The sequence below is a fragment of the Amblyraja radiata genome, chromosome 5 (assembly GCF_010909765.2).
Source record: "Amblyraja radiata isolate CabotCenter1 chromosome 5, sAmbRad1.1.pri, whole genome shotgun sequence".
Classification (NCBI taxonomy): Eukaryota; Metazoa; Chordata; class Chondrichthyes; order Rajiformes; family Rajidae; genus Amblyraja; species Amblyraja radiata.
Window position 1 is genome coordinate 54,559,622 of NC_045960.1, and position 27,537 is coordinate 54,587,158.

A 27,537-nucleotide genomic window follows, 5' to 3' on the forward strand; every position below is an offset into this window, starting at 1 on the left:
GGGTTCCCAACCTTTTTACCCCTGGCAACTTTAATAGCACATAACAATGTTATTTCACTTATGTATGAACAACTAATGATGAACAGTATACCAGAACCAAACACAGTCAGTCAATGAGAAAACATATGTACAAATCCAGAATCAACAAATTTACCCCCTGGGTAGGTGAAACTTACCCCCGCTGGGGGTAAATTTACCCCAGGTTGGGAACCCTTTTCCTAGATTCTGTAAAGTAAGTGTTTTGCTAAGAGATAAAAATCATAAATATTGTCACCTTATACCAAAGTGTTAAATACAATTTTTGGAAAGAGATATTTTGCTTCACCCTAGATCAACAGGTTACAAGCTTCAAATAAGAGAACAAAACACTCTGTACCACTTTAACCACTCTGTACTCTTCATTCAGACAATCAGTACCTGGAATAATATAGATCTCTCTGATGTTCTGTGGTGTTACAGGTAACTCAAAAGCAATACAGCTTGTTGTTTTTGACTGGTTTGAAGATGGACAATTCTGTGTTACCAACTGCCATAATTCTGCCCATTTCAGGAAATGACAAAGCATACTGGTGCCATTGTGTTATTTTGCACCTGATGTCGTTCATTAAAATTGAATGGGAAAATGTTAGAAATATTGAATAATTTATGCTCATGCTAAATGATCCAAAGAGTGCCCATTGCAACATATACACACTCATCCAATCCAAACTTTTACCATCAATATCAAATCTGATTTGATAAAAAGATGCTTTATCTTGCACTAAACATTATTCATGTTATTCCCTTTATCATGTAACTGTTGTACATAAAATGTATAACTAACACACACACACACACACACACACACACACACACACACACACACACACACACACACACACACACACACACACACACACACACACACACACACACACACACACACACACACACACACACACACACACACACACACACACACACACACACACACACACACACACACACACACACACACACACACACACACACACACACAAATATATATATATATATAGATAGAACCAAAGCTCATCAATACATCTCACCCTCCAGTCAAACATAAACTAGTGCAGATATACAATAGCAATCCATTGCCAATACAGGTCAGATTTTCAATAGGGATACGATTAAAAATCAGGTGGAATATAAATGAACTTGGGAAATAAATCAACTAGGCAGCATAGCCTACAATGCTGATTGCAGTTTTGCCAAAATTCTATGATTGACAGCAAATGCTCGAAGGCAATTTACGTGAATTCTTCCACTCTTGATCTTAACCCTGTAATAAAAGAGAAAATATTGCATTTTCAAAATGAACCAAATTTGGGAACTGGTCATACCAGATAAGCAGCTTTTGCTTGGACTTGTATAGTAAAAATGGGGCTAGGGGTTGAGGCTTGAAATGAAGTTCACGGCGGCTTTACTCCTTCCACCACTCACATTTGCAAAGGAGCTTTCAATTATTCTGACAGCTTTTCAAGTAATTATTTCCATATTTATCATATCTTGTGGTCAAGGTGAAAGTCACAGCACAGAACTTGTACCTTTCTCTTTTGCAGACACATTTGAGACATCAAAGATTTCAACCAGCAGAAAACCTGCTGAAAACACCGTTGGTAATAAAATGGCCTCGTCACTAACCTTGCAGAATAAAATAATAAGATCATGGCACATTTAATAAGACCATGGCAGAAATCCATTTTCTTGCTTGATCCACATAACCCTCAATTCCTCTTTTGCACAGAAATCTACCTAAGCCCTAAATATACTTGGCATCTCAGCAGCAACAGCTTTCAAAGTTAGTGAATCGAAAAGATGCATATACTTCGGAGAAGAAATTACTCCTTTCCTTAGTTTTACATGCTCGATCCCCTATTCTCACACTCTGCTCCTAGTTTTAATACCTCAGTGAGGGAAAAACCAGTTCACTATCAGAATCTTCCAAGACTCAATGGAATAGACAATAGACAATAGGTGCAGGAGTAGGCCATTCGGCCCTTCGAGCCAGCACCACCATTCAATGTGATCATGGCTGATCATCCCCAATCAGTATCCCGTTCCTGCCTTCTCCCCATATCCCCTGACTCCGCTATTTTTAAGAGCCCTATCTAGCTCCCTCTTGAAAGCATCCAGAGAACCTGCCTCCACCACCCTCTGAGGCAGAGAATTCCACAGACTCACCACTCTCTGTGAGAAAAAGTGTTTCCTCGTCACCGTTCTAAATGGCTTACTCCATATTCTTAAATGTGGCCCCTGGTTCTGGACTCCCCCAACATCGGGAACATGTTTCCTGCCTCTAGCGTGTCCAAACCCTTAACAATCTTATATGTTTCAATGAATCACCTCTTATTTTTCCAAGCTCTAAAGAATATTTATGAAGTCCTGTACAGATATGGCTGCCCATCCTGCAGCTGTCCATTTTTTCATCTCTTTTTTAAAATTTTTAGTTAGTTGAATTTTTGTTTTCGGAGTTCTAGCCTTTTTATGTGGGGGTGGGGGAAAACTGCTTTTCAGGGTCCCTACCTGGTCGGAGAGGCGGCTTTTCTCCGAGCTGCACCTTCGACCCGTCCTCGTGGCCTACCAGCGGACTGGGAGCGGCGTTTCCTGAGGGGACCGGCCAGCACCTCGGCTTCGGCGGCGGCGCAGCACTGGAGCGCTATCGCGGATCGGGCGATGCCTTGCCCGGGTCACCGCACTGAACTCTGGTGAGCTGAAGACCGCCGATGAACATCGCGGAGCTGTGGGCGGCAGCACTGACTTTAACATCGGGAGCATGGGATCTCTCGCCGAGATCGCCAGTGGTGGAGCTCCGTCCAGCGCGGCCTGTTGGCTTCGGAAGCCGCGGTCTCCGGTAAGGAGGCGGCCGTTCCAGGCATCCCAAGCCGCTGAGAGGGTTCTCCCGACGCCGGAGCACCATCACCCGGCGACGAAGGGCCTGGAACATCGGCCCCCGTAGCGGCGACTGCGGAGGCCTCAAAAGGCCCGACTATGGGTGGACATGGGGATGGGGACTGGACTTTGTGCCTTCACTCACAGTGGGAACCATTGTGGGGGGATGTTTTTATGTTTATTGTTAAATTCTTTAATGATGTGTCTTATCTTTATCTATGTGCTGCACGGACAAGTCAATTTTCACTACACCAATTGGTGTATGTGATAATAAATGTCCTTTGTATCCTTTGTATCCTTTTGTAATGCCAATTTCCATACCACTCAAGAAAGACACAAAATGCTGGAGTAACTCAATGGGACAGGCAGCATTGCTGGCGAAAATGAATAGATTATGTTTTGGGTTGGTGCCCTTCAGACTGATTGTAAGGGGGGGGGGGGGGGAAGAGGAACTGGAAGCAACACCAGGGCAAATCTGGGCTAGCAACAGATGACATTAGGCAGGGTGGTTCCGATTGGCAGATCGTTGGCTGGGGACATTGTGACCCCAAGAGGGATAAATTGGTGCAAACAGTGGAACCGGTTAACCAACATTTAATGGAGGGAGGGGGGAAGGGAGTGTTTGAAGAAGATACCCAACTTAGTTAAGTTAAGGCAAGCAGGGAACTGGCAAGCAGAAAATAATGCAGTTTCCGTGTACTTTCCCCCTAGTAATCAGACACCAATGTCTCTTAAGAACATGTGGAGAGGATGTTTCCACTTGAGGGAGAGTCTGGGACCAGAGGCCATAGCCTCAGAAATAAAAGGACATATCTTTAGAAAGGAGATTACAGGAATTTCTTTAATCAGGGGTGGTAAATCTGTGGAATTCATTGCCACAGAAGGCCGTGAAGGCCGTCAATGGATATTTTTAAAGGGGAGATTGATAGATTCTTGATTAGTATGGGTATCAGGGGTAACGAGGAGAAGGCAGGAACGTAGTGTTGAGAGGGAAAGATAGATCAGCCATGATTGAATGGCACAGTAGACTTGATGGACCGAATGACCTAATTCTTCTCCTTTAATTTATGAACTTATGAACACAACAGTTACATTCATTGGGTTGGAAGGAACTGCAGATGCTGGTTTAAACCGAAGATAGTCACAAAAACCATGAGTAACTCAGCGGGACAGGCAGCATCTCTGAAGAGAAGGAATGGGTGATGTTTCGGATCAAGCCCCTTCTTCAGATTGGTTAGGTATAAGGGAAACAAGAGATATAGACGTTAATGTAGAGATGTAGATATTGTGTAAGTTTGTGTAACTTTAAATAAGGACCATTCTCACTCTTCTAGATTTGAGTGAATACAGGTCTAATCACAGTCAGAATGGTTTCGACCCAAAACATCACCCATTTCTTCTCTCCAGAGATGGTGCCTGTCCTGCTGAGTTACTCCAGCATTTTGTGTCTAATCATCTCCATCTTCCTTCATCAGTCAGTCGTGCAAGCCCAGGAATCAATCAAATGAACATCCTTCCTCATACCAAGAGACCACCACAGCAGACAATATTCAAGGTGTGGTCCCTCTGAAGCCCTGTACATATCATTATGGCTTAACATTACATTAAAGTCATATTTTCACCTCACACAACATTCTACAGTTTAGTCAATATCATGATTTTTAGTTACATGCTATTTTTAGACAACAAAAGTCAATATCATGACTTTTAGTTGCATGATATTTTTAGACAACAAAAGGGAGAAAATTGAACACCCTAAGGAAGAGCAAGCAATAACCAACATGAACTTCTGACTTTACACTTACTTGGAGCACTTTAATTTATTGCATGATGGCAGGAACACAGACAATTTCAACTTCATTACAACAACAGTCATTATGCTTGAATTTATAAAGCCAATGCTATATAGTGAACAAGTAAATTGAAGTCATAACTATGCACTGTGCTCTAAAACAAAACTGATGAGATTTCAGATTAACAACCACAATCATGCACTAGAATCAGTTGAATTGCTCATGTTAATCTAAAGCAAAGGGCAAAGGAAATCTGACATCTCAAAGGTATTCCAAAACTTAAATTTAATTTACAAAATTCCAGTTCTTATCTGTCGAATAAATTGCTTTGTTAGGTACTTCATTTTGAGTCATTAGCCAATATTGTTCATTACATTTCTTAGCAACCTAACATTCACTTTAGAAATGTTTAAAGAAAATAAGCAATTTCTTTCAGTTTTTGCTCCATCAACAAACTTCACCATGTAAACATTAATCAATGAACCAGTTTTCTTGACAATGCAATAATCAACATTCATCATTCTTATTGTGAATTGGATCATTCATCATTGTTATTGTGCTTTGAATTGGATCTTTGACTTTATCTGCAGACCTCAATCACAGCAAATCGGTAACAACATCTCCTCCTCAATGACCGCCAACACAACTGCACCTCAAGGCTGCGTGCTTATCCCTCTGCTCCTCTCCATGACTATGTGTCTAAGCACAGCTCCAATGCCATCTAGAAATTTGCTGATGACACCACCATTGTTGGTTGCATCACAAGTGGTGATAAGTCAGTATACAGAGAGATAGAACACCTGTTTGAGGAGGGTCATAACACCATCCTCTTGCTCATCATCAATAAGACCAAGGAACTAATCGTTGACTTCAGAAAGAGAAAGTCATCATCTTTTAATGGTGGGCCAGTGATGGAGAAAGTTAGCAACTTCATACTCCTAGACATTAACAGCTTGGATGACCTGTCCTGGGTCCAGCACATAGATGCCATCATGAAGGTGCGCCAGCCCCTCTACTTTCTTGGCATGTCACCAAATTAACTACCTTCTATAGATGCACTGATATGTTTGCATCATGCCTTGTCCAGCGGTCCAACACACAAGATGCAAGAGTCCGCAGAGTGGTGAACAGCCTGGTCCATCACAGGTGCAACCCCTTCCCATCATCAAAAGCATCTACATGAGGCACTGTCTCAAGAAGATGACATGTATCAACATTCCCCACCATCAAAGCAATTCCTAATCTCACTACTACCATGTTCAATAACAGTTACATTCTTACAATTATCAGTTTCTTGAACCAACCGCACAACCCTAACCCTATCTCAACAAAGGTACACTACAGACCTCTTCTTGCACGATCATGGACTTGTTTTATTCCCCCAATTGTGTTTTGGACTCGTATCTTGTTTCTTGGAGTCTTATTTTACTTTTTACTGTCCTGTTGAATTGTGTAATTTACATTTTTGTGTGTTTGCCCAAGTCTACGTGCCGCAAATACGAAGATGCTGCAAGTAAGATTTTCATTGTACTTATGCATCACCATAATTATGCATGTGAGAATAAACTCAACTTGAATCTAACTAAAATCGCTGGATCTCAACGTGCACTAAATTAGACTTGGAAATCCAGAGGCTGTCGTAGGGAATTACAGAATTTGCTGCTGTAATTACTGGTTCTATTCTGATGGATTCTTCAATGATTAGAAGGATTTTAAATTTTTCGTACACTATAGAGCCAGCAACACCTATTGAATATATGTTGTGTATTTGTATCAAATGAAATTGAATTTTCAATGATACATCCAACCATAATTATTACTGAGCAATTAATAAGCATTAATAATGTCCTGTTCCCTGGGAATAAGTTCAGAATTCCATTGATTTAAAAAAAATCTAAAATATCTAAAGAGGATTGATATTTCTATTTTCAATTCGATTCATCTGAATATCAATCTTTATTTCATACTGTCAAATTTCAGAAGTTAAACAAAATAAACTGAGACTTATTTTCTAGCTTGCAGTCCATTCAAATGACTGTCAACTTGATGACATTCCCACAAATGAAACACTCCACCCAGTCAATATCCAGTGCACCTCCTCTGCACCTTCTCCAGTGCAATCACATCCTTCCGCTAACATGACCACCAAAATCACACATAGCTGTGGCCTAACCATTAAGAGTACAGCACCTCTACGCACCAAGGAGATCTCCAGTGTGCCCTGAAACGTGGTCACCGGGGCAACCTGCAAGCAAGACTCTGCGTGCCTATCATCCTATGAGCTTACATAACATCCCTAGAAAATAATATTGATGACTTAAGGCCAAGACTGCTTTATCAAAGTGGCATGAGGAATACTGTGTGCTGATTCATAGAGACATGGCTCACCCCCAGCTCTCCAGGCTCAGCTCTCCAGTCAGTTTTCTTGATTCATTGTATGGAGGAGACCGCATAATCGGGAGAGGTGATGATGTCTGCCTCACAGTAATCTTTGTGGTGCTCAGATGTACTCGTGTTGTCCATTATCTGCTCGCTATACCTGGAACATCTAGCCTTCCCTCCCAAGGGAAATCATCTCCATCATCTTGACTGTGGTCTATATCTATAGCGTACAAGGCAGATGTTCAGCTAACACTGGAAAGGCTGCTCCCCACAGTCAAGCAACACCAAACTATGTACCCCAACATATTCATAACCAGGGACTTCAAGGCTAATTTGAAAAAAAAAATTTGAAACTACCACCAGCATGTTTCAGAGCAAATGCCCTCGACCATCGCCACTCCTTCCCTTGTTTAAGAAAGAACTGCAGATGCTGGAAAAATCGAAGGTAGACAAAAAGCTGGAGAAACTCAGCGGGTGAGGCAGCATCTATGGAGCGAAGGAAATAGGCGACGTCCATTGTTCTCACTTTGGAAAATGGGACCACTCAGCTGACCCTTTTTCCTACATATCAGCTGTCACTGAGGAGCATAGCTCCAGTGGTGAGGATTGCACAAAGCTGGTCAGCAGGCAGAGGAATGACTTCACAACTGCTTGGCATGAGTAGACTGGGTGACAGAATATAGAACAGTACAGCACAAGAATAAACCCTTTGGCCCATAATGTCTCTGCTGTCCATGATGCCAAGACCAACTCTTATATGTCTACATGAAATCCATATTTCGGCAACCTCCTGCATTCCAGGAAAACCAATACAAGTATGTCCAACCTCTCCCTGTAGCGAATACAGTACCTCCTAATCCAGGCATCATTCTGGTAAACCTTATTTGCACCCTTTTCAAAACCTCCATATTCTTTCCGTAATGGAGTGAACAGAACTGCATGCAATACTCCAACTGCAGCCTAACCAAAGTTCTATAAAGTTGCATCATGACTTCCTGACACTTATATTCAATACCTCGACCTACAAAAGCATGCACACCATATGCCTTCTTTACCACTCCATCTACTAGTGTTGTCAGTTTATATCATCTGCAAAATTACTTATCATTCCTCTGACACTTGTATACAAGTTATTAATGTATATAATAAACAGTAAGAGTATCAACACTGATTGCTGTGGTACACCATGAATGCAGATTTCTGATCCTATAAACGACTCTCCTTTATCAACCACTGCCTCCCATTAGCAAACCAATTTGCCAACCTGCGTAGTTTAATTTACATCAATTGCACTATCCTCAACAATACATTTTATTACCACTTCAAACACTTAAATCAAATTGATCGTACAAAGCCATGATAACTTTTTATTAATCTCTGCTCTTTCGAGTGTATTTGATATTAATCTAGGATAATATCCAAGTATTAATCCTGTCCACCATTGACATGAGATTCAAAGGTTCATCTCTGCTGTCCTTCTTGAATAAATGTTGCATATTTTTGTTTTCCAGTCATCTGGCAGTTTTGGGACTCGTGTAGTCAACCTCCCCGTGGTGAGCCCTGTCATCTGACCTCAGTCAGGGCAACGACAACAAACAGAGACAGCAGCAGCGTCGCAACTTGGTGCCAACCCGGAGCATGTGCCCTTTCTAGGGCGGGCACCTACGGATGTCAAACTGGATGGCATCACCCTGCTGCAGACTTCTGCTTCCTCAAACGCAAGAAGTGTTCAGTGACGATTTAAAAATCGATTTGAAAACTCTAAGCCGCGAGTATGTTCCGATCCGTTCCAACGTCGGAGTTCCGATCACCCCGACGAGCGGGCCTAAACCTCGGGCCGTTCGTAACGGCGACTGCGGAGGGCTCAAAGTCCCCGACCACGGGTGAACAAAGAGGAGGATGGCTGAACTTTATTGCCTTCCGTCATGGTGGGAAACGTTGATTCCGTGCTGGGGGATGTTTATGTTAAATTCTGTCGTGGATTGTGTTATTTTTATTAGTATGGCAACTCAAATCTCACTGTACCAATTGGTGCATGTGACAATAAATGTAACTTAACTTAAAATCTGTCAAGGCCTTAGCGATATCCTCCCCCATTACCCGCTAGCAGCTGAGGATGTGTCTCATTGGGTTCTGAGAATTTATTTACCTTCAAACTTGCTAATATATCCAATCCTTTTTAATAATAACATATTCTAGATTTTCACTATTCCCCTCCCAGAATTCTTCATCTACAATATCCTTTTCATACATGAACACAGATAATCAAGTGTGCTCATTTAAGACCTCACCTACATTTTCCAGTCCCACTCACAATCGCCTCTTTGGCCCCTAATGAGCCCAACTCTCTCCCGTTAACCCTTTGTTCTCAACTTACTTATAAAATACTTTGGGATTTTCCTTAATCTTTTCTGTCAGTAACATTTTATTCCTACTCTCTACCTTCCTAATTTTCCCACACAGCCTTGCCCATTATACAATATCCAGTGTCCTGAAGAGATATTTTACACTTTGAAGCTTGCACTGTCCCATTAACCAATGGTTAGGAAGAAAATGGTAAATTTGCAATTAAATGCTTATAAATGCAAGCTCACCAAATCTACACATCAAGTCCTTCCTCAAACTCTTGTTGCATCATCTCAGAGCATGCCACAGAACAATGTCTGATTTTATTTTGTACTATTCATAATTAGTTTTATTCCATTAACTATAAACTTGTGTCACAACTAACTAAAATAATGTGGGGCTTCAAACATAACTAAAAATAAAATTGTCAAATCGAGTTGAGAGAATAATCTTTTTAAATGTTTTTTTGCACAGTTGAATGGAGAAATTTACAAATTAGGAGCAGGCTATCTTGGACCTTATATAATGAGGCCGATAATAGCTAATCTCACTCACCAGAGAAACTGATCATAATAGCATGCCTTTCATAGCATTGAGACGGATATGCTTAGATCTGACATTAAAGTCTTAAATTCAAATAAAGCTTATTGCATGTGGATGAGGCACGAGTTGAATCCAAGGCAGATTGGGAATGTAACATTAACTATGGCAGATAAATTAAAATTAGTAGTTAATAAATATACATTCCACTGAGAAAAGAAAACTCATTAGAAAGTGAGAGATTTGGGAGGAATAATATAGACCCGGAGTAATAAGAGTAAACCAATTATCACTGCTCAGCTTTTTCAGATTGCATATTCAAAAAGATCATTTGGATCTCAGAACTGCAAACAAGAGATATGTTAAATGAGGAATAATGACGCAGTCAGAGAGATTAATCAAACATTTACCTGTTTTTACAGAAACAGTGGGGAACCAATAGGTCTAAATAGAGTGTGTGATTTTAAATAATTTATATTAGCAAGGAAAAGGTGCTAGAGAAATTAAGGGACGATGCATTCACAGTGATCTTGCAAAAATCTCCAGATTCTGAAATGGCCTCAATGAATTGAAAGGAAGCATAGGTAATATTATTATTCAACAAAGAGTAAGAAATGAGGAAATCATACAAAATGTAGCCTGACAGCTGACAGAAAAATGCTGAAATACAATATTATATAAACGACAATAGAGCACTTGTTAAATTATAGCATTAGGCAGTCAACATAATTTTATGAAAAGGAGATTATGCTTGACAAACCTAACAATACATTTTAATGATGTAACTGGCAATAACTCGTATTCATACTGCAATTTTAATGCAGCAAAGTGTTTCAATGTTTTACAGATTTTGACACAACCTACATAAGGTATTAATGTAAAAATAATGCACTGGTGGAGAGGAAATTCAAGAACCTTGCAACTGAATGCACAGACATGAACAGTGATTGAATTAATTTCAGTGACAACCTGGAGGCCAGAGTGAGAGATGTTCCCAGCACAAGGTGAAAAATGTGGGGACATTGAATAGCACAGTACAGGAAAAGGCCCTTCAGCCCATTGTCTATGCCAAACATAATGTCAACTTAAACCAATCTCCTCTGACTGCCTGTGATCCATATCCCTCCATTCCCTGTTGTCCCTCTCGCCTAGGCTCCCTCGTCTTTCATTCCCAATCTGGGAAAAAGATTCTGACCATCGACCCTATCTATGCCTCTCACAATCTTATACATTTCTATCAGGTCTCCCCTCAACCTCTGACATTCCAGAGAAAACAACCTAAGCTTGTCCATCCTCTCCTTTTAGTTAAAAGCCTCTAGTCTGGGCAGGATTCTGATAAAGCCTCTTCTGAACCCTCTCCAAAGCTTCCACATCCTCTCTGTAATGATGGAACCAGAAATGCACATAATACTCCAAATGCAGCCTAACTAAAGTCCTATAAAAACTGCAACATTACTTATTGACTCTTTTGCTTAACGGTCCGACCAATGAAGACAAGCATAGCAATCACCTTCCTTATCACTTTTCTTCTTTACCACTCTTATCTCGTGTTGCCACTTTCACTGGTCTATGGACTTGGACCCCCAACAAGGGGTACATCAACACTGTTAACGGTCTTGCCATTAACTACATATATTTTCCTTGGATTCAACCCTCCAAAATCCAATACCTCGTACTTGCTTGGGATTAAATCCAATTGCATTTCCAAACATGATTACAAAGATTGTTATGCAGGAATTTGAAGATGGGTAATTCTTCAAAATTGGGAGATTGCATAGTCAGGACCCTTGCTAGGGCAAGCACAAGTTTGATTAATGTATGGAACATTTAGATAACCACAGAAAGAGTGTGGTGGAGAACAATATAATAGTGATAGAATAATCATGCCTGGAGATCTGGTTTAGGATTATCCAGAAAATGAGCCAAGGCTCAGACAAAATCAAACAATTATGGAGCTGAAAGTGAGTAATTTTCATGCATGATCCAAAGTCATCTTCGTGCTAAATATGACACAAAATTTGAAAATCGTCTGGTTCAATAGTAAGAGAGGTTATGCTTTGGTCTTGAAATACAGTAGAATTTTGCTCATTTAGCAATGGATGCAACTGAACCAGTCCATATCGTAAAAGACAGTTAGCTACAGTGAAATGTCCAAGAGGGGTGAAAATATAACGCTGGGTTCGTGTTACCAAGGGCCAATATTCTGATGAGAAATATGAGGTCAAGGACAACTCCATCAGAGTCACCAGAGGAAATAACGTTGAGAAGATGTCAGGGAATGTGATTTTCCAGTTGGATTCTATAAAAGCAGCTAGAGAGACGACGAAGGAGGGTTTAACAATTTCAAAGTCTGTAGACAGGTTGGTAAGAATGATGGGTGAAGGGTCACCTTTGCCATAAGCACACAAAAGACCATGAATAAAATTGTGAAAGCCACTGTGCTATTGCAGCTCTGCTGGAAACATGACCAGAGGGATTCATATGGGGAATTACAGGTAATGTGGCCATGAATTTTGCAGTGATCAACACACTAGAAAATTCAGATTAAAGATCAAAGTACATTAAAGTTCAGGTTTCCAATCAACTTACAACCTCGGGGGATAAGTACTATAATGCTTCTACTTTTCATTATCCTGCCTTGTGTTATCTTACCTTCAAAGTATGTCATATTTCACATAAAGTCAGTTGCTACAAATTATTTTTGTTAGCTTACATTAATTAAACACAAATTAATATTGAAGGTCACATCATAAGATGTTAAATGCCATTTTGTAAATCACAATATAAATCCATTAAAATATATTTAAGATAATCTCTACTGTAGCACAATTAATTGTGAAAGCTAATAGCAAAGGTTCTCTAATTGAAAGTACCATACTTTTTTAGTTCCTTTGCGACTGCCTTCACAGAACAGTCACATTAAATGTTCACAGAAGAAAAGGCGACAAGATCACTTAACCAGTAACTCTTCAATGATTTTCAGACTGTCAATCACGTTACTTAAATTTGGCCATGGTTCCATTAAGTTAAATCTCAAGATTCAATCTCACTCTGACACGCTCAGCAGAAAATTAATTTATTTTGATTTACTTCATCCTTTCAGCCAAAATGATTGGCATTATCCAGTGTAGACACAAAATGCTGGAGCAACTCAGCAGGACGGGCAGCATCTTTGGAGAGAAGGAATGGGTGATGTTTCGGGTTGAAACCCTTCCTCAGACTGATGTCAGAGTGGGCGGGACAGACCCGTTACCCTGGCATTATCTAATCTTCCTTTATTGCCTGCTAAATACTTTACCTAAAATGTATTTCAGTGAAGCACATTCATGTTTTTATGTTTCATTTTTGAACTTATTCCTATCAAATCATAATTTAAAATTATTTTAGCTAAATGTAAAGTCATGACAATCTCAGCTGCAAGAAGGCTTGTATATTCAGAAATTATCTAATCATCTTTCAATACAGGACTAATACTAAACATATTTTCTCGCACCCCAGTTCAGCAAAATTGAAATGGTGTGTGGGATTACAGGAGTTAAGCAAAAAGTTGATTTTTTTTCTTACCTTGTGGTACATTGGGCTGCAAATGCAATGTATCTTCAGTCCTGACATGCCTCCAATCAAAATCATCGTCCTGATTTTGCCCATATTCACATGCTTCCAAGCCATCGTCAAAAGCACAACCACCTATGACAAAAAAAGTCGAACATGTTATGAAATGGTAAATGATGAGGACAACATGACCTGAGGAAGACAATGCGAGCTGAAGAAAACATGACCTGAAGAAGGTAAACACAAAATGCTGGAGTAACTCAGCGGGTCAGGCAGCATCTCTCGACTGAAGGAATGGGTGACGTTTTTGGTCGAGACCCTTCTGCAGACTGATGTTAGGGGAGGGGGCAGGACAAAGATAGAATGTAGTTGGAGACAGTAAGACTAGTGGGAGAACTGGCAAGGGGAGGGGACAGAGAGAGAAAGCAAGGGTTATCTGAAGTTAGAGAAGTCAATGTTCATACCTGAAGAAGACAATTTAACAGGTGGAAGATAATTTTACGTGAGGAAAGCAGTTTTGTCTCATGATAAAGACTCAAACTCCTCAGTGAAGTAATTGATTCAGTGGAATAATGTGTCTAGAAATCAACTCCACGCTCATGTACAATTTTTACATGAAAGGAACACACCTTTTCAGCCCACTGCGCTTAGACACATTTTGATTACAGGAGATCCATTAACAATATTGTTAGTTACTGATCAAATCATGCAATATTAATTGTACTTTTTTAATTGCTGCAATGGATGGGCATGGATTGCTTTCTGCACTCTACTGGTTGGACATGTTTTGGCTTGGTTCATGTTCATGTCAATTGAAACAATTTATTTTTGCAATCACCTTCCAATGTGAAATGGGCACAAATAAAACTTGTGCTATTGCTTTACTACGTCCATATTTTACTGATTCGGAAAGAACCATATATTAAAAATGTCTCAATGTGTTGCATCATATGTAGTTTGTTAGTTAATTAGTTTAGTTTATTGTCACATGTACCGAGGTACAGTGAAAAGCTTGCTAGCCAGTCAGTGGAAAGACAATACATAATTACAATCGAGCCATTCACAGTGCACAGATACATGGTAAAGGGAATAACGTGAATAATGTTTAGTGCAAGATAAGGCCAGTAAAGTCTGATTAAATATCGTTTCAGGGTCTCCAATGAGGTAGATAGTCACTCAGGACTGCTCTCTGGTTGTGGTAGGATGGTTCAGTTGCCTGATAACAGCTGGGAAGAAACTGTCCCTGAATCTGGAGGTTCGCGTTTTCACATTTCTTTCCCTTTTGCCCGATGGGAGAGGGGAGAATAAGGAGAGCCCAGGGTGCAACTCGTTCTTGATTATGCTGGTGGCGTTACTGAGGCAGGTTGATGTATAAGTGGAGTCAATGGAAGGGAGGTTGGTTTGAGTGATGGTCAAAGCTGCATCCACAATTCTCTGCAATTTATTGCAGTCTTGGATGGAGCAGTTCCCAAACCATGCTGTGATGCATCACAATAAAATGCTTTTTATGGCACATCTGCAGAAGCTGATGAGAGTTGTTGGGGACATGCCTAACTTCCTAAGCTTTCTGAGGAAGTAGAGGAGTTGGTGTGCATTCTTAGTCCTTGAATCAATATGGATGGTCCAGGGGATGTTGTTGGTGATATTTACTCCTAGGAATGAGAAGTTTTCAACCATCTCTACGGCACCGTCGAAGCAAACTGGGGTATGTTTCCTTTGTTTTGCTGAGGTTATTGGCTCGACACCAGGACACAGGGGGCTGAGAATGCATTGTTACAGAGCACTCGTGTTGAGGTCTGTTGGTCAGGAAGTTACAAAGATGTGTGCTGACTCTGATGTACATATATCTCTGTAAATTTGACAACATTGCAATCAGTTTCCAAATTCAAGTTTTAGATGTAAATATGCTTATAGCAATGCCAAGTATATGGCTATAAATTAAGATCAATACAAAATGCTGGAGTAACTCAGTGTAAGAGTTACTGCAACATACAGTATAAAATAAGATATTTCTGTCATCTTGATAAAACTTCATTTTTCAGATGTGGACATTGCAAACAATGCTGATGTTTATTGTGTATTCCAAAGTGCCTAAGTGTCAACCATATTACTTTAGGTGAGAGGTGCAAAGTTCAAAGGAGATGTGCGGGGCTATAATTTGTTTTTACACACTGAGGGTGGTGAGTGCCTGGAATGCATTGCCAAGGGTGGTGGTGGAGGCAGATACGATATTGGTATGTAAGAGGCAGTTGGATAGGCTGAAGGATTTGCAAGGAATGGGGATCATGTGGAGGCAGATAAAAGATGGCCTTGGCATCATGTTTGCAAGATGATGCAAACAAGATGATGCATGGTTCCTGTGTAAAGTTCTATTTTCTCTGTCTAAGCCACACATGAGCCGCAGGTTAAAAATGGCAAATTTCCTATTTTTGAAAGACACAAGTGAAACATTTCATGTTTACCATCGTTGAGAATAGTTTCCTTGGTCAAATTCCAAACCTAATTACTAGAATTTAGAATTTGAGTCTGTGGATCAGCTTGTGCAGAATGCTAGTTGCTAGCCTAGTAACTTAACCATGACACCACTTTCCCAATTTCTCTTAGTATATGCCATTTCAAATCTTTCATATTGTTTCTGTCTAATTTCCAAAATTATTAAGTAAAACTTCACCAGTAATTAGTTTCTATTTGAGGGGAAAAAAATACACAAAGTAACTCAACCATTCAGGCAGCATCTCTGGAGAACATGGATAGGCCACGTTTTGGGTCAGGACCCTTCTTTCAATACTACATTTAGACAATAGACAATAGACAATAGGTGCAGGAGTAAGCCATTCAGCCCTTCAAGCCAGCACCACCATTCAATGTGATCATGGCTGATCATTCACAATCAGTACCCCGTTCCTGCCTTCTCCCCATATCCCCATATCTTTAAGAGCTCTATCTAACTCTCTCTTGAAAGTATCCAGAGAACCGCCTCCACCGCCCTCTGAGGCAGAGAATTCCACAGACGGGCAACTCTCCATGCTAAATGGCTTACCCCTTATTCCTAAACTATGGCCCCTGGTTCTGGACTCCCCCAACATCAGGAACATGTTTCCTGCCTCTACCGCGTCCAAACCCTTAATAATCTTACATATTTCAATAAGGTATCCTCTCATCCTTCTAAACTCCAGAATATACAAGCCCAGCCGCTCCATTCTATCAACATATGACAGTCCCGCCATCCCGGGAATTAACCTTGTCAACCTACGCTGCACTCCCTCAATAGCAAGAATGTCTCGAATGAGGATCTTGGGATCACTGACAAGGCCAGCATCTATTGCCTACCATCAATGACTAGTTCAACACTTGACTTCCTTCTGATTAAAGTACTTCCATGTTGCTATTAGAAATGGACTTCAGAGATTTGTTGTGAGTGTAGAAACTGAATGGCATTATATTCACAGGTCAGGCTGCTGTGCAACTTGGACACAAACCTGCAGGTGGTGTTGTTTGCATGCATCTGAATCCCATGTCCTCCCTGGTAGTAGAGGTCATGGGTTTGGGAATTGATCTCCAAGAAGACTCAGCAAGTAATGGCAGTTCAGTTTGTCCATTGTACACACTGTAAATTGTATGCTAGTAACAGAGGGAATCAATGTTTGGGTCAGCGGGTCATGTACCAAGCAAATGGGCCATTTCATCATTGTTCATGTCAAACTTTCATAATGTTACTGAAGCTACACTTATCCAGGCAATAAAGTATTTCATTGTTGTTAGTCTTTACTTATTCTTGACTAAGACTATGGCATTCAGTCTGTAGTGTTGCCACACCACATGGATAGGCTTTGGGTGGTAAGAGGGTAGTCGATCACCACAGTACACTCAACTTCTGACCTGCTTTCAGTATCAGCATTTATGTGGATGGTTTTAAATCATTTCTTGTCAGTGGCAGCTCTCAATATATTGGTGATAGAGGACTTAAAGTCACTGAATGTCATGAGTAGGTGGTGGACTCGCTCTGTGTCATCATCACTTAGGTTCTTGCCCACATATTGCCTAGCCCTTGCTATATGCCCACACGGACTGCTTTAGACATTTAGGAGATACAAAATGGTACTGAACATTATGCTTCTTCACAGAACAGCCCCACTACTAATCTCATGAAGCTGAGGGCATTACTACCTGAGCAAATCAGGTAGTAATGCCCCAGTTGAAATTATTGATCTTGGGTATGGCTCCAAATACTGGTGGTCGTCTTTCTTAGCCTCACTGAAACCTATTTTATGAGCCCCTTGACACAATGCTCGGTCAAACGCTATCTTTAGTTTAGTTTATTGTCACGTTTGCCGAGGTACAATGAAAAGCTTTTGTTGCATGTGAACCAGTCAGTGGAAAGACAATACATGATTACAATCGAGCTGCCCACTGTGTAGATAGAGATCTTGAAGTCACTCTCCCATCACGTCTCAATTCAGGTCCCTGATCCATGTTTGGATGCCATAATACAATACAATACAATACAATACCATTTATTTGTCATTTGAACCTCACATGAGGTTCAAATGAAGTTTGAGGAGTCTGGAGTTGAGTAGTCCTGTCAACATCCAAACCAGGCATTGATGAGCAGGTTATTGGACAAGGTTTGACCTGCTCTTAATAACACCACAGTTGAATCAAGAAATGTTATTCCATTTCTTTCCTGACACCACAGACTTTCCACAATCTGGTTTTGTCGCATTCCTCATGATTTTAGAAGACCTGCTGCTTTTGTGTTGTTGTCAAACATGTTTATCCAGTTTTGCCAGTTTTCATTCTAATTTTCATTCCACTGTCACAGCTGTTAAATTCTCTCCCTCCGATTTTGTCTATATCGTAAGCTAAATAACTGGGAAACAGGAAAGAGATGGCCATTCGGCCTTTGTGCTGTTCTGCCACTAAATAAGATCTTCACCAACTTTTACCTCAGCGTCACTTTACTCATCCCATAAACCTCAATCCCCCTAATATCCAAATATTTGTTTAAGAAGGAACTGCCGATGCTGGAAAATTGAAGGCAGACAAAATTGCTGGAGAAACTCAGCGGGTGCAGCAGCATCTATGGAGCGAAGGAAATAGGCAATGTTTTGGGCCGAAACCCTTCTTCAGACTGATGGAGGGTGGGGGGTGGGCAGGGAGAAGAAAGGAAAAAGGAGGAGGAGCCCGAGGGCTGAGGGAGAGCTGAGAAGAGGAGGAGACAGCAAGGGCTAACAGAATTGGGAGAATTCAAGATTTATACCACTAGAGTGCAGACTACCCAAGCGGAATATGAGGTGCTGTTCCTCCAATTTACGGTGGTGCTCACTCTGGCCATGGAGGAGGCCCAGGACAGAGAGGTCGGATACAAAATGGGAGACGGAGTTGAAGTGCTGGGCCACCTGGAGGTCAGGTTGGTTAATGCGGACCGAGAGGAGGTGTTCGGCGAAACGATCGCCAAGCCTACGCTTGGTCTCACCAATGTAGATCAGCTGACATCTAGAGCAGCGGATGTAATAGATGAGGTTGGAGGAGATGCAGGTGAACCTCTGTCACACCTGGAATGACTGCTTGGGTCCTTGAATGGAGTCGAGGGGGGAGGTAAAGCGACAAGTGTAGCATCTCTTGCGGTTGCAAGGGAAAGTGCCCGGGGAGGGGGTGGTACGGGAGGGAAGGGAAGAATTGACAAGGGAGTTACGGAGGGAGCGGTCTTTGCGGAAAGCAGACAGGGGGGGAGATGGGAAGATGTGGCGAGTGGTGGGGTCACGTTGGACGTGGCAAAACTGACGGAGGACTATTTGTTGTATGTGACGGCTAGTGGGGTGAAAGGTGAGGTCTAGGGGGACTCTGCCCTTGTTGCGAGTGGGGGGATGGGGAGAAAGAGCAGTGTTACGGGGTATGGAAGAGACCCTGGTGCGAGCCTCATCTATAGTAGGGGAGAGGAACCCCCATTCCCTGAAGAATAAGAACATTTCCGATGCCCTGGTGTGGAACACCTCATCCTGGGAGCAGATGCGCGTAGACGGAGGAATTGGGAGTAGGGGATGGAGTCCTTACAGGAAGCAGGGTGGGAAGAAGAGTAGTCAAGATAGCCATGGGAGTCAGTGGGTTTATAGTGGATGTCGGTCAGAAGTCTATCACCTGCGATGGAGATAGTGAGGTCAAGAAATGGCAGGGAAGTGTCGAAAATTGTCCAGGTGTATTTGATTGCCGGATGGAAGTTAACGTGTGATTCCTGATAAAAGTCTCCCTAAGGGAATGAATTCAAAACATTCATCAGGCTCTGGGTGATTAACTCCTCATCTGTCCTATATGCTCAACTCCTTTTACTTGAGACAACAACCACTGGATATAGATATCCCAGTCTAGTTTAATTATGTTTCGAGGTACAGTGCGTAAACAGGCCCTTCAGCCCACCGAGTCCATGCTGACCAGCAATCCCCGCACACTTACACTATCTTACACACACTAGGGACAATTTACAATTATACCAAGCCAATTAACCTATAAACCTGTACGTCTTTGGAGAAGAAACTGGAGATCCCGGAGAAAACCCACGCAGGTAACGGGGAGAACGTACAAACTCCACACAGACAGCATGTGCAGCCAGGATCGAACCGGGTCTCTGGTGCTGCAAGGCACAAACTCTACTGCTGCGCCACTTGTCGCCCCAGTCATCAGAAACATAAAACTATTATCGATCCACTGAAGCCTTGGTAACATTCGTTCAACCATTCAAACACTGCATGGAAAACCATGCATCACACTGCAGCAAGACACTAACTGCTGGAGGTACTCAACAGGTCAGACAGCATTTGTAGAAGGAACGGACAGATAACATTTTGAGTCAGGACCCTTCCTCTCCTATCTGTCCCCTTCCCATTATTTGATACTTTAACATAGTTTATCTACAGTTTATTCCCATTCTGTAGTATATTTGCTCAAGATTAACTTGTTTATTTCATAGAAACGTAGAAAATAGGTGCAGGAGGAGGCCATTCAGCCCTTCGAGCCAGCACCGCCATTCATTGCGATCATAGCAGATCGTCCCCAATCAATAACCCATGCCTGCCTTCTCCCCATATCCCTTGATTCCACTAGCCCCATAGAGCTCTATCTAACTCTCTCTTAAATCCATCCAGTGATTTGGCCTCCACTGCCCTCTGTGGCAGGGAATTCCACAAATTCACAACTCCCTGGGTGAAAAAGTTTTTTCTCACCTCAGTCTTAAATGGCCTCCCCTTTACTCTAAAACTGTGGCCCCTGGTTCTGAACTCGCCCAACATTGGGAACATTTTTCCTACATCTAGCTTGACCAGTCCTTTTATAAATTTCTATAAGATCCGCCCTCATCCTTCTAAACTCCAGTGAATACAAGCATAGTCTTTTCAATCTTTCCTCATATGGCAGTCCCGCCATCCCAGGGATCAATCTCGTGAACCTACGCTGCACTGCCTCAATCACAAGGAGTTCCTTCCTCAAATTAGGAGACCAAAACTGTACACAATACACCAGATTTTGTCACCATAGGGCTCCGGTTTCCCAGGTTTCAGGGCCCACCACAGCACAGAGTCTGCCTTGTTGAAGGTACACAATGACCTACTTCTCACCATTGACTCCGGCGACTGTTCAATCCTGCTCCTTCTCGATCTCAGCGCAGCATTTGATACTGTCGATCACACGGGGTTGGTATTGATGGCACTGCCCTGAGCTGGTTCATCTCCTACCTCAAAGGTAGGAGTTACTCTATTAACATAGGCAACGCTTTCTCCTCCACAGCTAGCCTCTGCTGTGGGGTTCCACATGGTTCCATCCTTGGCCCCATTCTCTTCTCCCTGTACGTGCTCCCGTTAGGCCAAGTCATTCAAAGGCACGGCATTTCCTTCTATTGCTATGCAGACGATACACAACTCTATCTCCCCCTGAAGCCCAACAACCGATCAAATCTACTTAACCTTATCCACTGCCTCGAGGATATAGAGTGTTGGATGGCCCAGAACTTCCTCCAACTAAACAAGAGTAAGTCTGAGGTCATCCTTCTCGGCCCCTCGGACTCAATCAAAACGATAGCAGGCAGCCTTGGAAGCCTTACCCCATAACTCAAATCTCACGTCAAAAACCTATTTTACTCAGCATTGAAATTTGACAAACAAATCAATGCCGTGGTAAAAGCTAGCTTCTTCCAGCTTTGGACGATAGCTAAAATAAAACAATTCCTCCAGTTTGATGACCTCGAAAAGATCATCCACACATTTATCTCCTCCCGCCTAGATTACTGCAACTCCCTTTACACTGGCATCAGGCAATCTTCCCTGTCCCGCCTGCAACTGGTCCAAAACGCCGCAGCGAGGCTCCTGACGGGCACCCGAAAAAGGGACCACATCACCCCGATCCTGGCCTCTATCCACTCTGTGCGGTTCCGAAAAAATTTCAAGATCCTTCTTTATGATTACAAAGCCTTTAACGGGATTGCCCCCGCCTACATCACCACCACAGCACCTCCAGGTCCCTCAGATATGCCGACGTGGGGTAACTGAACATCCCGCGGGTCTAGGCATAAGCTCAGGGGCGACCGCACCTTTGCGGTTGCAGCTTCTAGACTGTGGAACAGCATCCCTCTTCCCATCAGAACTGCCCCCTCCATCGATTCTTTAAGTCAAGACTTAAAACTCATCTTAATTCTAAAGCCTTCCTTGACGTCCTCTGAGGGAGGGCTATATATATATGTATTTATGTATGTACTTAATCTATGAACCACTGTTGTATAACGTTAGTACATCCACCTATGTTAAACACTTTGGTCAACGAGAGTTGTTTTTAAATGTGCTATAGAAATAAAAGTGACTTGACTTGACTATACAACTGCAGTAGAACCTCTTTACTCCTATACTGAAATCCTCTTGTTATGAAGGCCAACATTCCATTAGCTTTCTTTATTGCCTGCTGTACCTGCACGCCAACTTTCAGTGATCGGAGTACAAGGACACCCAGGTCTTGCTGTACCTCCCCCTTACCTAACCTAACCCCATTGAGATAATAATCTGCCCCATTGTTTTTGCCACCAAAGTGGATAACCTCACATGTATCTACATTATACTGCATCTGCCACGCATCTGCCCACTCACTCAACCTGTCCAGGTCACCCTGCAACCTCCTAACATCCTTTTCACAGTTCACACTGCCACCCAGCTTTGTGTCATCCGCAAACTTGCTAGTGTTGCTCCTAATTCCCTCTTCCAAATCATTAATATATATGGTAAACAGTTGCGGCCCCAACACCGAGCCTTGCAGCACTCCACTCGCCACTGCCTGCCATTCTGAAAAGGACCTGTTCACTCCTCTTCTTTGCTTCCGGTCTGCCAACCAATTTTCTATCTACGTCAACACCCTACCCCCAATACCATGTGCTCTAATTTTAGCCACCAGTCTCCCGTGCGGGACCTTATCAAAGGCTTTCCTCCACAAATGCCTTGTGTTTCCATGAATTCTGTTTCTCAATTGAAATTTTCACCATTTACAAGCTAGATTGTTTCTTTAACAAATGTTTAAATGGTATAAACTCCCTCTGGCCGCAAGTTAATTATACAATCTAGTGAATAATACAACGTGAATAAGAATTATTGTTATTTCCATGTTTGCATTAAAAGGAAGATGAATTTGTCAGGAGGAATGTATTTACAAATTGTGGAGTGTGTGCGTGGAATGTGTTTCCACATAGTGTGCCTGCAGCCAAACATTCAAACTTTTAGGAAGGAAAGAATATGGGTGCAGAGCTTTGAGAGTTAAATTGAAAGAGGAATGAATGCCGTATTAATGCTGCCACTGGATCAAATAATCCGTTTCTCTTTTTAGAGATAATATGTACTTATAAGTGATATACAGTAATTACGCAAAATTCCAATGCAGTACATACAACTCCCTTGAAATGACAGCACAATAGTAGGCCATTCAGTCCATACCGATATTTTTACACTACAGGAGTCTTCTTGTACACTAACATATCCTATTCCTTTCTCACTTGGGCATTAAACCAATTTCTCTGCAAGGGCGTCTGCACAGTGTTTGTCTTGATCCCTGCTCAGAGAGACAAAAAACTCCCATTTTTTCACAATTCAATGGCTTCCTCCAAATTCAATGATGGATTTATTATTGGATATCATATTTGCAACCCAGAAATTTCAACTCGCATATGTAGAAACATTTTCTCTCCATCTGACGTTTCCAAATATTATCCCCTTGAAAATATGCTGTTTTTATTACTTAAAAATACAAATTAATATTCAATAGTATTCTGCCAATCGGACTCAGTGTGCTGGAATAACTCAGCAGGTTAGGCAGCATCCCTGGAGAACATGGACAGGTGATGTTTCGGGTCTCAACCTGAAATGTCACCTATCCGAAATGTCATCTGTCCATGTTCTCCAGGCATGCTGCCTGACCAGCTGAGTTTCTCCAGCACTTTGTCCTTTTGTGTATTAACCTGCATGTCCTGTCACCTCACATACAAGATCACTCAATGAGCCACATGCGGCATTTAATTACATGTTCTTCTGCTCACACACGAGAGATAATTTCCAGTCATGTCAGGTTGGGAAGTTATTTCACAAAATGAAAGCAAACTCAATAGTAAGCCTTTTATAATGGAACAGTTACACAACCTAATTTTTAAAAACCTTGTCAAATATTGCCTGAAGCAAGACATAGGGTTTTACAAGCATCTTGCCTATACATAGCTTTTCTCAGTGGCCTTTGGCAACTATCCAAAACTAAATCAAGACTCTTTATAACATGTAATCAGAAACAGACAACATGGATCCACATCCTTTGGTTCACCAAGTTCCCGCCAACGATCAAAACACCCATTTACACTATCTCTTCTTCTCACATTCCCATCAACTCTCCCAAGATCATAACTTTAACTTTAAGAAACAAAAAGTCCGTACGACTAGAAAAACCTTTTGTATTTCGGTTTGTGGAGTAGGAGTGTGGAATAAATTGAACGGGGAATTGAAGCAATGCACAAACATGAATCATTTTAAAATGATATATAAAAAAATAATTCTCAAGGGGTACAGGGATGGAGGGGATGGTTGACAAGTGGGGGTTAGTGTTTATCTATTGCTTTACTATTGTTTACTTATGTTTGGGTACTTCAGTTATGAAGTTTGTATGTACATAATAGTTGTATGTATATATATGTCTGTAGGTATTACGGGAAATTGCCTAGGGTAGTATTATTATTAGTAATGAATTGATTTTTAAATATGGTAGAAGTGTTGGGGAAAAGGGGTGAGATTTAATAAGTTATTCTTCTTCTCACTCCTTTTCGAGCTTGTACAGACACAGAGTTGGACATTGGAACTTTGATTTTGTTCTTCTCATTGCTTTGTAAATATTGATTGTAATGTCCAATTGTTTGATAATTTCGATTTTGTTAATATTAATGTCGTTAATGTCTTTACTTGTTCGGAATAAATAAATAAATAAATAAATAACCTTCAGCTGCAGCAATCATCCTACCAAGCTGTAGATCTTTGGCACATGGGGGGGGAAACTGAAGCCCCCGGGGAAACCCACAGGAAGAACATTCAAGCTCCGTAAACAGCAATGGTCTGGATAAACCCACATCCCTAGTCCTAAGAGGCAGCAGATCTACTTGTGCAGTCCTAAATGGTGTTATATCAACTGTTGAAACAAACATCCACTTTGTCACCAAGACTATCTTCCACTTCTGTCAATACAGAAGTGAGGATTTCAAACACAAATCATTATTGAGCTACAGTTGAAAACCTCGATGCGTTTGCGGTGTTTATACTTTATCTCTCCGATTATCACCTGTCAGACCTCCCATCTTCTGCCATATAAATGAGTGCTTCTCCTAAGCTTTTCTACCTATATCCAAACTCCAGGCCCCATTTATCCATTACACCAATTTAGTTTGCAAATGCTTTTGTGTTAAAAATGTTCTGTAAATATATTTACACTTCATTTTCTGAATGGAAGTCTTCCAAGACACTGATGACATACTAGCAACTCTAGAGAAATGGACATATTTGCCACAAAATAATGAACTGCAATGATTTAGTTTAGTTTATTGTGACATGTACCGAGGGACAGTGAAAAGCTTTTGTTGCATACTAACCAGTCAGCTGAAAGACAATACATGATTACAATCGAACCATCCACAGTGTAGATATATGATAAAGGGAATAGTGTTTATTGTAAGTCCAGTAAAGTCAGATTACAAATAGTCTGAAGGTCTCCAATGAGGTATATAGTAGTTCAGGACAGCTCTCTGGTTGTGATAGGATGGTTCAGTTACCTGATAACAGCTAGGAAGAAACTGTTCCTGAATCTGGAGGTGTGCATTTTCACACTTCTTTACATGCTGCCTGATGGGAGAGGGACGAAGAGGGAGTTGCCGGGCTAAGACTCATCCTTGATTACACTGGTGGCCTTGCCGTCGCAGTGTGAGATGTTAATAAACTCAGTGGAAGGGAGGATGGTTTGTGTGATGGTCTGGACTGCGCCTACAATTCTCTGCAATTTATTGCGGTTGTGGATAGAGCCGTTCCCGAACCATGCTGAGATGCATCCTGATAAAATCCTTTCTTGGGTGCATCTGTAGAATTTGTGAGAGTTGTTAGGGACATGCCGAACTTCCTAAGCCTTCCAAGGAAGTAGAGGCGTTGGTGTGCTTTCTTAGCAGGCAGTGTGCAGATGTAAAGAAATGTGAACATTTATGAATTTACACAACTCATTCAAAGCTATAATCCTTGTTGAAATGTGTCCTTGGTTTTCTTGTGCAAAACAAATTATCTTGGGTGGTTGTATTCAAAGTCCAAAATTACATTCTACTGAATTCAATGTAAGCAAATTTTAGAAGCAGGCCAGAACACAAATTAGATTAGAATGAGAATAGTGCAGCACTGGAACAGCCCTTCAGTCCATAAAGACAATGTCAAATAAATTAATCTCCTCTGCATGCACATAATCCATATCCCTCCATTCCCTGCATATCCATGTGCCTACACAAACACCTCTTAAATGCCACTCTCAAACCTGCCTCTATCACCACCCCTGCCAGCACATTGCATGCTCTGTGTAAGACACTTTCCCCACCCATCTCCTTTAAATTGTGACCCATTTTAAAAACACAAACAGTATTACAATGAAGGATATGTATGGATTAAAATACATTTAAGCACGGTGAAATTCTTTGTTTGAATACCTAATAGCAGCCGCCTACGGCGCTGACAAAATTACAAAGCACGCCGGCTCCTCTTTTTGTTTTCCCCCCACAGCGGTTCCCCCGACGCCGGGTTCCCATTGTCCCATTTGACAGAGAATCAACTTAGATCGCTAGGTGTATTTATATGCCTTTCATTGAAGGACACAGTGGAAATGAGTCAAGCACAGGTAGATCCAGGAAAATAGTCAAATCCAATCTGTTTGCTTCACATTTCCCCCTGCTGCTCAAAAATCAAAGTCAGGTAACTGTTCCCAAGAAAAATGCATCAACCTGAACACTGAAGATGAGCCATTCTAACGTGATAACCAGATAACCAATGTAGGAAATTAAAAGACAGACTCAATAAAGACCAATTCAAATAATTCACCAACTAACTTCCACTCAATGTTGGTCAACCTTTGAGTGTTCTCCCAAATGTTTTCATCATTGTATATTACCCCGTCCATCCAACTTCTCTTCAACATAAGAATGGCCCAGGGTTATGTTGCCATTCCCACTTAATGACTAATTAATTTGAATGATTAAAACAATTTTTCAAATAAATATACATTTAAGAATGAAAGCAGAAATTGTCTGAGCCACTTAGCAGGTGCGGCAGCAACTATGAAAAATGAAATTGTGATAACCTTTTCAGGTCCAAGATATTTCACCACAACTTAGGAAGAGACAAAAAATATATACATTTCGGTTACTGAGAAAATGTGGGAGTGACAAGCAGAATAAAGGTAATACAATGCCCTCCATAATGTTTGGGACAAAGACCCA

The 27,537-nt window shown here is 41.4% G+C and overlaps 1 protein-coding gene across 11 annotated transcripts in view; it reads right to left on the minus strand.

Moving 5' to 3' along the window:
• The window catches only part of ptprk (protein tyrosine phosphatase receptor type K), a 575,861-nt gene that overhangs the window by 453,148 nt on the left and 95,176 nt on the right, over positions 1-27,537 (minus strand). For all 11 annotated transcript variants that reach the window (XM_033021238.1, XM_033021236.1, XM_033021234.1 and 8 more), the window contains exon 2: positions 13,536-13,658. In XM_033021238.1, coding sequence (XP_032877129.1) covers positions 13,536-13,658 — 123 coding nt within the window. The remainder of the gene's footprint in view (positions 1-13,535; positions 13,659-27,537) is intronic.